At 68.9% G+C, this 10,358-nt stretch overlaps 6 protein-coding genes across 6 annotated transcripts in view; 2 read left to right on the top strand and 4 right to left on the bottom strand.

Annotated features, from left to right (window-relative positions):
- Positions 1-159: 159 nt before the first annotated feature.
- AURANDRAFT_28301 (hypothetical protein) lies at positions 160-699 on the bottom strand (the record flags this gene model as incomplete). Its single annotated transcript, XM_009039945.1, has 1 exon — positions 160-699. One exon carries the CDS (start codon positions 697-699, stop codon positions 160-162), a length of 540 nt encoding a protein of 179 aa, XP_009038193.1.
- An 880-nt stretch (positions 700-1,579) lies between these two features.
- Positions 1,580-3,557, top strand: AURANDRAFT_70223 (hypothetical protein; the record flags this gene model as incomplete). The annotated part of the gene is made up of 3 exons (XM_009040098.1): positions 1,580-1,602; positions 1,779-3,153; positions 3,176-3,557. 2 exons carry the CDS (start codon positions 1,792-1,794, stop codon positions 3,206-3,208), a joined length of 1,395 nt encoding a protein of 464 aa, XP_009038346.1.
- Positions 3,558-5,148: 1,591 nt separating this feature from the next.
- On the top strand, positions 5,149-5,376 carry AURANDRAFT_8012 (hypothetical protein; the record flags this gene model as incomplete). The annotated part of the gene is made up of 1 exon (XM_009040099.1): positions 5,149-5,376. A coding segment is annotated over one exon (228 nt), but the record flags the coding sequence as incomplete, so codon positions are not given.
- A 27-nt stretch (positions 5,377-5,403) lies between these two features.
- Positions 5,404-7,068, bottom strand: AURANDRAFT_37874 (hypothetical protein; the record flags this gene model as incomplete). The annotated part of the gene is made up of 1 exon (XM_009039944.1): positions 5,404-7,068. The coding sequence occupies one exon, from the start codon at positions 7,046-7,048 to the stop codon at positions 5,414-5,416; it is 1,635 nt and encodes a 544-aa protein (XP_009038192.1).
- Positions 7,069-8,023: 955 nt separating this feature from the next.
- On the bottom strand, positions 8,024-9,518 carry AURANDRAFT_71877 (hypothetical protein; the record flags this gene model as incomplete). The annotated part of the gene is made up of 2 exons (XM_009039943.1): positions 8,024-8,692; positions 9,366-9,518. The coding sequence occupies 2 exons, from the start codon at positions 9,516-9,518 to the stop codon at positions 8,111-8,113; spliced, it is 735 nt and encodes a 244-aa protein (XP_009038191.1).
- A 406-nt stretch (positions 9,519-9,924) lies between these two features.
- The window catches only part of AURANDRAFT_65141 (hypothetical protein), a gene marked incomplete at both ends in the record, with an annotated part of 842 nt that continues 408 nt past the window's right edge, over positions 9,925-10,358 (bottom strand). The window contains one exon of the mRNA XM_009039942.1: positions 9,925-10,272. Coding sequence (XP_009038190.1) covers positions 9,925-10,272 — 348 coding nt within the window. The remainder of the gene's footprint in view (positions 10,273-10,358) is intronic.

Genomic DNA, 10,358 nt, shown 5'->3' with positions numbered 1-10,358 from the left:
CGCCACGCCCGCCCGCCGGCGGCGGCCGGACCCGGCGAGGAGAGGACGCGACGCAGTGCGATCAACGATCAGAGATGTAAGATCGCGCGCCGCTCCTTCCCTTCCGCGGACTAACGCCTTCGCACCGACGCTCCATCCTCTTAGCAGCGGCCTCCGCTCTTAGCCGTAGCAGCGGATCGTCGCCTCGTCGTTCTTCTTCGCGGACTGGCCCTTCTTCTGGAGGTACTGCATGTGGTAGTCCTCCGCGTCGTAGAAGATCGTGAGGGGCAGCACCTCCGTGACGATCTTCCGCTCGGGGAAGCGCGCGGATTCGACGTCGAAGGTCTTCAGGGCCACGTCCCGCTGCGCCGCGTCGCGGTAGTAGATGCCGTGGCGGTACTGCGTCCCCCGGTCGTTGCCGACCTGGTTCGGCGCGTACCGGTTCTCCCCCAGCCGGTCCCAGAAGAGGTCGCAGAGGCGCTCGAAGCTCACCAAAGCCGGGTCGTACATGACCTTGACGGCCTCCGTGTGGCCCGTCGCGCCGGAGCACACGGCCTCGTACGTCGGATTCGGCACGTCGCCCATCGCGTAGCCGACGGCCGTCGCCGCGACGCCGGGCTCGCGCTGGAAGGCGAGCTCGACGCCCCAGAAGCAGCCGCCGGCGAAGGTCGCCTCCTCGAGGGTCGTGGCGCAGGGTGGTGCTAATAAGGTCACGGACATGGCCAAATCCTCGCCCGCGAGGGCGTGGTTCGCGTCGATGACGACCTCCAAGTCGTCGGCGGAGACCACCCTCGCCATCATGCCGTTCTCCAGTCCGGCCAGGTCGCCGGCCTTCATGCCCCTGGGCGCCTGGGCCGCGGGCACGGCGAGCGGGCCCAAGCGCGGGTCCTTGAGGCCGAACGCGTCGGCCGCGGCGACGTCGAACGTTGCCGTTTCGCCGACGGCCAGCTCGCTGCTGAGCAGCTGGCCGTGGAGCGCCGGGAGGTAGTTGCCCGCGCCGACCTGAAATGCTACTTCGCCCTGGTCGAACATGAGCTCGTCGGCCGGGATGGGCTTGCCGCTCGTGCAGGCGATGGACCAGTCGACCTTGACGTAGTCGCCGGGCGCGCAAACGTGCGCCGCGCGGAGCGCCGACCGCTGCGGCCGCGCGCGCGGCGCGGGCCGCTGGAGCGCCACGGCGGCGGCGCACCAGAGCGCTGCGATGCGTGCCGCCACGCGCATCATCATCATCGATTGGGCATCAGCCGGGGTCTTTGGCGCCTCGACAGCGTCCTCGGGATGGCCGACGCGCCCCACCGAGAATGTGTGGGTTTGGGCCGGCGCCCAGCGACGTCCGGCGGCCCGACCAATCTGCCCAGCATAAGCCTCCGAGTCGTCCCCGCGCGGCCGCCGCGGCGTACAAGTTCGCGGCAGCGAAGCGCGTCGCCATCGACGGCGGTGGGTGCGAGCTCCGGTTTCGGGAGCGGTCGGGGCGTGCCGGCTCGGGATGGCCGTCCATCCGGAGCGTCGCCTAGCAGGCCGACATGCGAGGCGCGCTCTGCAAGTTGAAGCAACGCTACTCGCGGTGCTTGAGGCCGCCTGCGAGCTCGCCGAGGACCACTCCACGTTTCAGTGTCGGCGGCGTCGTGCGCCGCCCGCGTCCGGCCCCACTCATCGCGCCGCGTCGCGCCGCGCAGCGCCGGAGAGCGCGCCGCGCGACCGAGAAGACGCCCCGCGCGAAACGCGGCGAAACGCCGCGCGATCGCCTCATAACCGCCGCACTTTCTGTCCTCGCCGTCGCCGAGCCGCCGCCCCTCTAGGTCTTTGCGAAAGATGCGCTTCCTCCACCTCATCCGCCCCGTCATGGGCCTGCTGCCCGAGGTCGTGCACCCGGACCGCAAGATCCCCTTCCGCGAGAAGATCCTGTGGACGGTGACGACGCTGTTCATCTACCTCGTGAGCTGCCAGATCCCCATCTACGGCATCAAGACGGCCAAGTCCAACGACCCGTTCTACTGGATGCGCGTCATCCTCGCGTCGAACCGGGGCACGCTCATGGAGCTCGGCATCTCGCCCATCATCACGTCCGGCATGGTCATGCAGCTCCTCGCGGGCGCGCGCTTGATCGAGGTGAACCAGGGCCTCAAGGAGGACCGCGCGCTCTTCGGCGGCGCCCAGAAGCTCTTCGGCATCCTCATCACCGTGGGCGAGGCCGTGGCCTACGTCGGCAGCGGCATGTACGGCCAGGTCGGCGAGCTCGGCTACGGCAACTGCATCTTGATCGTCGCGCAGCTCGTCTTCGCGGGTCTGGTCGTCATCATCCTCGACGAGCTGCTGCAGAAGGGCTACGGGCTGGGGTCGGGCATCTCCCTCTTCATCGCGACGAACATCTGCGAGAACATCATCTGGAAGGCGTTCAGCCCGACGACGATCAACACGGGCAAGGGCACGGAGTTCGAGGGCGCGGTCGTCGCGTTCTTCCACCTGCTGCTGACGCGCAGCGACAAGGCCCGGGCGCTCCAGGAGGCCTTCTACCGCCAGAACCTGCCGAACCTGACGAACCTGCTGGCGACCATGTTCGTCTTCGTCGTCGTCATCTACTTCCAGGGCTGGCGCGTCGACCTGCCGGTGAAGTACCAGAAGCACCGCGGCCAGCAGGGCTCCTACCCCATCAAGCTCTTCTACACGTCGAACATGCCCATCATCCTCCAGACGGCGCTGGTGTCGAACCTCTACTTCCTGTCGCAGATGCTCTACAACCGCTACCCCGGCGTGTTCCTCGTGGGCCTCATCGGCAAGTGGGGCAAGGTCGAGGGCGGCGGCGACGCGCCCGTGCCCGTGGGCGGCGTCGCCTACTACATCTCGCCGCCGCGGTCCCTCACGGAGGTCGTCTTCGACCCCTTCCACGCCGTCTTCTACCTCGTCTTCATCCTCGCGAGCTGCGCCGTCTTCTCGACGATGTGGATCGAGGTCAGCGGGTCGTCCGCGCGCGACGTCGCGAAGCAGCTCCGCGACCAGCAGATGGTCATGAAGGGCCACCGCGACTCGGCGCTCGTCCACACGCTGAACCGCTACATCCCGCCGGCCGCGGCCTTCGGCGGCATGTGCATCGGCGCGCTTGACCGTCGTCGCGGACCTCCTCGGCGCGATCGGCTCGGGCACGGGCATCCTCCTCGCCGTGACCATCATCTACCAGTACTACGAGATGTTCTCCAAGGAGCAGGGCGAGCTCCAGGCGGGCATGCTCTAGGTCTTATCCCACCGACAGTGGCGGCGCATACTTTTCCGCGCCGCGGTTTGCCCCGTCGTTCCGCTCCCAAGTTCCGCGGATTCGACGGCGCGACCGCGGCGGCCCATCGCCCGCGGCCCGAGACCCGAGACCGTACCCAAGACTCGGCGCGCGTGGGCGGTTCCTCTTGGAACCGCCCTCTGGTGTCAACCCGCGCGACGCGGCGCTCCCAGGCCCGCGACGGACGGCGGCGGCCCGGGCGATCTTCGACCACCGCGCCCCACTCCCTTTCCCCCCTCCTTCCCCCCGAACGACGCGGCCCCCGTGCCGCGCGGCCGACGCTGCTGATGTAAGGCCCCCGCTCGATGCCCTTGGGAGGTCTTAGGCCGCGCGCGTGGGACTCCCACTGGGAGGCCTTAGGCCGCGCGCGCGCTCTCGTTTCGCGGTCTTTCCGGGCCTCGATGTTGTGTGGCGGTGCTTCCACGATGGACGACGCCCGGCGTCCGCTCGCGCGCCGCTACGCCGTTTCTTTGCGGGGCTTGATGCCGCCCGGCGGCACCTCGCGAGAGACGAATTGCGGCGGATTCGCCGGCGCGTGGCAGCGCTTGAGGAAGTAGAGAGCGATGATGAGGACGCCGATAGAAAGTGCGACCCAGGGCAGTGTCAGGCGCATCCGTGTCTCGTCCTTACCGGCGGCGCTCGCAAATTTTAGCACCATTAGCACGAGCAAGGCTTTCATGTCCAGGAACATGATTTTCTCGGTATTTTTGGCGGCGTTTGGCGCGACGAGAGTCACGTGTATGTACTGATGCACGGCGCGACGCCGAGCGGTCGATCGGTCGGTTGTGCGAGCGGTCGGAAGCGGTCACAGAGGACGGCGGCACGGCAAAGCTCTGAGTGTGCGAGCACTGCTCGATCTGTCAAGGCGGGGTTTGCTCCGACGGCGGCGTCCGATGGCCGTCGCGCTCCCCGTCTGAACTCCAGGGTTTTTTGCTAGCGGCCAGGGACGCCCGTTGGCTATACGTGCCAAAAACAAGCGCTCGATTTGCGACGAATGGCTAGCCGTTTCGCTGGCTTGAGTACCAAACACGTACGCGCGGGCCGGGAACGGAGACCTCCGAGGACGCGCTTCCGACGCACGGCAGCCCGTTCCGGCGGTCGGAGTGGCCTTCCATGACCCCTAGGCGTAAGCCTGACCGTCGGTGCCCCCATCGGAGGTGGTTCCGGCGCCGACCAAATTCCACCGCGCGGGCCTCGTCTGCAGTGCGCGGGGCTGCCGCGGCGTACAAGTCCGTGGCCGCGGCGCGCGCCACAATCGATGGCGTTGGATACGCCCCTTGGTTTTGGGCGCGACGTGGGTGTGACGGCTGGGGAACGCCGTTTCCCTGGAGTTTAATCGACCACCCCGCCGCGCACGCAGGGGCGCCGCCGGCGCCACTGGCGGAGCAAACCCCGCCTTATCTGTCGGAGACAATTGGTCGGAGAGCCCGATGGCCTCCCAGCTTGGACGCCTTCTGCGGCGCGCCGCGCCGCTCCGGCGCGCCGCGCCGCATCCCCGGGCGCGGCGCTCCTTCGCCACGAGCAAGGAGCAGATCATCGCCGACGCCGAGGCCTTCGTCGTGCACGTCGGCCAGGTGCGCGAGGGCCGCACCTACAGCGCCGCCGTCGCCCGCGGCGTCGTCGCGTCGCTCGCGGACCCGTCGAGCGGCGTGCCCGTGACCTCCCTGGACGCGTTCCTGCGCACGCTCGCCGGGTCCTACGAGATCGGCGAGGACAACGGCCTCGACGCGCTCGCGTCCGCCGTCGAGCGGCAGATCGCGCAGGACGAGGGGAAGCGCAAGGTCACGTGCGTCGTGAGCGCCGGCGGCGCGACCTTCGACGTCGAGGCCTTCGAGGGCACGTCCCTCTATGACGTCGTCGAGCGGGGCGAGGGCCCGGGGGCCGATCTCCTGCGCGAGTCCATCGAGTGCGCGTGCTCGGGCGTCATGGCGTGTTCGACGTGCCACGTCGTCGTCGACGCCGCGGACTTCGACAGGGTCGGCGAGCCCTGCGACGCGGAGCTCGACATGCTCGACCTCGCGTTCGACCCCCAGCCGACGAGCCGCCTGGGCTGCCAGCTGACGCTGACCCGCGACCTCGACGGCCTGCGCCTCGCGATCCCCGACGACGCGCACAACCTCATGGACGACATCCCCTTCGACGACGCGCGCTAATATTTTGCTCCGTTTACGGCCCCGCGGCCTGGAAGTGGCCGAAGTCGGCCTTGGGCGGCGGCCGGGGGAGGTCGGGCTGGGCCACGGCCGGCAGCCGCGGCGGCTTCTGGAGCGAGTTGGACCGCGAGATCGCGGCCTTCGTCGGCGACGGCGCGATGGCCGAGTCCGACGACCGGCCGAGGTAGTCGCGCTCCCAGTCCAGCAGCGCGGCCTTGGCCGCGCGCTTCAGCGCCGGGTCGTTCTCCCGGACGTAGAGCCGGACGTAGTACTCGGCGAACTGGTTCGGCACCATGCAGCTCACCTGGTCGCGCCGCAGCCGCCGGCCCTCCGTGTCGTCCTCCCGGAGATAGAAGCACACGGAGTCCACGGGGTTCTTGTCCTTCATGCCGTAGTTGATCGCGAACTTGTCGACGTACGCGTGCGTTCGCAGGTTTTCCAGCTGCTCCTTATCCGCGTGGCGCAGGATCGACTCGAGGAGCCCCGCCTCGTCGGGGAGGTTCACCTCGTGCTCCTTGGGGACGACGATCTCGCCGACGTGCTGGTAGAGCAAACCGGCGCTCCGCCGGTCGACGCGGTCGATGAGCGCCGCGGCCTTGGCGAGCCGCGGGTCGCGGCGCGCCTCGTACTTGATCAGGTCGAAGACCGTGTCGCTCAGCTGCGCGTAGGCGTCCAGGTCGCGCATCGCGTCGCTCAGGCGGACCGCCGCGCCGCCCGCGCCTTCGAGCGTGAAGTAGTCGTCCGCTTCCAAGAGCGCGTCGCAGAGCATCTCCTGGATGGCGTGCGCGACCCGGTGCTGGTAGGCGCGCTTGTGCAAATTGAAGCGCGTGTGGAACAGGTGGTAGACGTTCCAGACCTCCTTCTCCGCGTACGCGATGGTCATGACGCCGTTCTCGTCCCGGATCGCGCGCGCGTGCATGAGGAGCCGCTCCGAGTCGAAGGAGATGGGGATGTTGCAGTGGTGCGAGTCGCGCTCGAAGTAGTCGAGCTTGTCGACGTCGATGCCGTTGCGGTGGTTCGACACGATCTCGAAGAGGAACCGCTTCTCCGCGCCGCGGCCCTTCCAGGTCCAGCCGCGCGGCGCGTCGGCCTCGTCGCCGTAGATGAGCTCCTGCACGAAGTGCACGTCGTCGTCCCGGAGGCCGTAGGTCGCGAAGGCGCCGCGCATGAGCCCGTACCTCTCGACGACGCGCGCGAAGATCTCGGCGCTCGAGTGCTCGTGGCACCAGTCGCTCTCTATGCCGCGCCTCGCCCAGGCCTTCTTCACGAACTTGCCGTCGTAGGTGTGGGACAGCGGGCCGTGGCCGAGGTCGTGGCAGAGGCCCGCGAGCTTGACGCAGAGCACGTCGCGCGCGTCGATGCCCAAATCCGGCTGGTTCCGCTGGAGGCGCTCGACGAGGCGGCCGGCGAGGTAGGACACGCCGATGGAGTGCGCGAAGCGCTGGTGCGTCGCGCCGGGGAAGACCCACTCCGTCGGGCCGAGCTGCTTGAGGCGCCGCAGCCGCTGGAACTCGCGCGTGTCGACGACGGCGATGCACGCCGGGTGCAGCTCGATGTGCTTGAGGATGGAGTCGTTGAACACCTTGGGCTTCGCCGCGTGCTGCGCCGCGCCGTCCGTGCGCGGGCGCTTCGGCGGCGGGCTGCTGGCCATCTTTTGCGCGGGCTCTCACTCAATGGCAGGCCATGCCTTCAAAAATCTGCCACAAGAAACCACCATTCACGATGGCGACGCGCGCGACGCGTGCAAGATGGTTCGGCGTCCTATGCGTCGGTTTCGCGAGCCTCGACACGCGCTTGGACCGCTGGTTTGCCAAGCAGGTCGTCGAAACACCCGCGGAGCCGTCGATCATCCACGGCGTGACTTGGAAAGAGCTGGAGGTTTTGCGAGGGCTCGCCGAAAATCTCACGACCCACGCGCCGGATCCGGCCCTCGACTACTTCGTCGTGCGACCCTGGAAGGACAACGCCCACGACAACGGGCGTCAACAACGTCGACGGGTGGATGGACCGGCGCATCGAATACGGCGCGCGCGAGATTGCCGAGATGCTCTTTCCCGAGAACCGCACGGTCGGGGCGCACCTCGAACTTTTGGCATCGCTCCGAAGCGAGGGCGGCGCCCTCGTCATCCGCGAGCTCGAGCGCCTCGCGGTCGTCCGCGACGCGTCGCGGCGCGCGGCGATCGCCGTCGGGCGAAAACTCTGGGCGCACGACCAGGTCCACGTTTTTTACACGCATCGCGAGACCAGCGGCTCCTACGGCTGGCACTACGACCTGTCGGACAACTTGCTCTACGCGCTCGGGGGCTCGAAGCGGTTCCGCGTCGCGGGGCCGGAGAAGTTTTCGGACGTCGTCCTGACGAGGCGCTCGCGGACGGGTCGCTCCTCTACGTGCCGAGGCTCCTGCACCACAACGGCGTCGGCGGGGCCGGCGGGTCCCTCCTGCTCTCCGTCGCGCTGAAGCCCGTCGACGAGGGCGTCTTCGCGAGCCGGGTCTCGCGATTCGCGGCCGTCGCGTCCGCGCTCGCCGCGATCGCCGGCCTGAGCGCCGTCCTGTGATCACGACTCTGCCGGCCTGAGCGCCGTCCTGTAATCACGACGCCGCAGACCGGTGCGACCATAGACGAGTGGTGCGAAAAGATAACTCGGCGCGGCCGGCGCATCGCGACGCCGGCCGCCTCGGCGGCGCGGGGGGTGGGCGGGGGAGCGGACGCGTCTAGTCCTCCTTGGGGATGGGGCCCTTCTGGCTCACGAAGATGCCGTCGAGGAACTTGCGCAGGTCCTTGTGCTTGATGTCGCAGGACTGGCGGATGCGCGCGGCGGTGAGCGAGACCGCGGCGATGTCGTTCGACGTGAGCTCGATCTGGTCCTTGACGTCGGCCGTGCGCACGTAGTCGACGCCGTCGAGGAGCTTGACCTTGCGCACGAGCTTGTCGCCGAGGAAGTTGCGGATCTCGACGACGCGGCCGTTGAGCGCGACGTTGATGGGGAAGTGGCTGTAGACGAACCGCATCTTGTAGCAGAAGCCCTGCGTGACGCCGATGACCATGTTCTCCACGTGGGAGTAGATCGTGCGGATCGTCGCGATCTGCTTGCGCGTGCCGAACCAGAGCTGGATCTTGAGCTGGGGCGCGCCCGCCGCGTTCGTCGTCATCTCCATCTCCAGCTGCACGTGCTTGAACGTCCGCGTGAGCTCGCCGCGCGGGCCCTTGACGGACACCGTCCGCGACTTGCATGTGACCTCGACCCCCTCGGGGATGTTGAGGAACTTGGTGCCGTTTATCGTCTTCATCTTCGCCTGGGGGGGGGCGAAAGGCGTGAGCGCTTCGGTAAACGCGTCGGTTCGGAGCGCGCGGTCCCCCCGGCCCCTCTCGTCGTTTGCGTCGGTCGGCCGCCGGCGGCGGCGTCGCAGACATCCGCGGCGGTCCGTGACGGCACGCGCGGTCGTCCGCAGCGCCGCGCCGTCGACTCGCGCCGCCGCGCCGTCGGCAGGCTCTTCCGTCGGCGACGACGTCGTCTACGGGCCACTTCCGGTGCGCAGCCGTGCCGTCGCCGCACGGTACACGCCGTCAGTTGCCGTCCGATGCGCCTCTCAACCTCTCATATCGCAGCACAATTTGCACACGGACGCCGCATAACACGAGATGGACGGGCTCGGCGATGTCGCCCAGCGAGCCCCTGAATCCTAGTTAGATCTATCCGCCGGGGGTAGGTAGATAGATCCGTCAACACCGCGAGAAGCTGCCCCAGTGCCCACTGCCGAGCTTCCAGTGTCTAGCCATCGGCGGAACGGCGGACGAACGCCGCGGCGCACCTCTTGTGGGACGTGCTGGTGCCGTCGGAGCTGCCGCAGGTCGCGCGGTCCATCGCGCGGCTCGCGGGGAACAGGGCAGCAAAAGAGCCATGGACGCCTCGAGCGGCCAGGCGACGAGCACGAAGGAGGCGACGGCCACCGGCGCCCGCGTCGTCACCGTCGCCACGGGCTCCGTGGCAAGCGCAGCGTCGCCGGACGGTCCGAAGCGCAGCGTGGGCTCGTGCTCCCCGAAGGCGTCCCCGGCGGCCGTGAGCCGGAGCGTGAGCGACGAGTCGGCCCCGGAGCCCGACAAGGAGTACAGCGAGCACATCGCGCTCATGACCGAGGCGATCGAGGCGCCCAAGGAGTACGTGAAGCCGACGAGCGAGGTCGAAGCGGGCGCCGTCCAGGACTACATGGCCGCGATCCGCGCGCAGATGGAGGCGGGCCTGCCGAACAACAAGAAGAGCTGATCCCCCCCGCGGGTTCGCGCGGCGCCGGTCCCCGGGGGGCTCGCCCCCGCAGGCCGCCGCCGCGCGTCGGCGCGCGCTCGGTAAGCCAAGCAAAAAGACGACACGTGTGTCCCCCGGCGGGGTCCTCGCGCGCGCTTCCTCTTCTGTTTCTGAGATTTAAAAGAAGAGCCCCCCAGCGGTGTCGGGGCTTCGGTCGATCGGAGCGACGCGGCGTGTGGAGTGGCGGTGGATCCAGACAAGGGTGATCAGCATAGGTGGTGTGGGTCAGCGGCTGCCCTTGCGGTTCCGCTTCGGCGAGCCGTGGGACCCCGAGGACAGCGTCCGGCGCCGCGGCGGCGGCGACGCGTCGCGTTCGTCCGCGGCGCCCGGCGCCGGCGGCGGCGGCGCGAACTTGCCGATGACGAAGCACTCGGCGCCCTTGATGAGCGCCGTCGCGAAGGCCGTGCTGTAGAGCGGGTAGATGGCGAAGGTCTGGAGGTTCGCGAAGCCGGCCATGCAGACGAAGCACTCGAAGAGCCAGACGCAGAGCTCGCAGAACTCCAGCACGTCGCCCTCCGCGGGGAACGCGAACTCGGCCCAGGTCGCGGGCCGCGGCGGCGGCGCGGGCGGCGCCTCCCGGCGGGGCTTGGGCGCCTTCTTCGCGATGGCGCGCGCCTCGCGCCGCGCGGCCTCGTCCAGGGCCTTCTGCCGCTCCTTGC

This window comes from Aureococcus anophagefferens, assembly GCF_000186865.1.
Source record: "Aureococcus anophagefferens unplaced genomic scaffold AURANscaffold_13, whole genome shotgun sequence".
NCBI lineage: Eukaryota > Pelagophyceae > Pelagomonadales > Pelagomonadaceae > Aureococcus > Aureococcus anophagefferens.
Note: the sequence above shows the minus strand (reverse complement) of the source record. Positions and strands in the feature narration are given on the sequence as shown.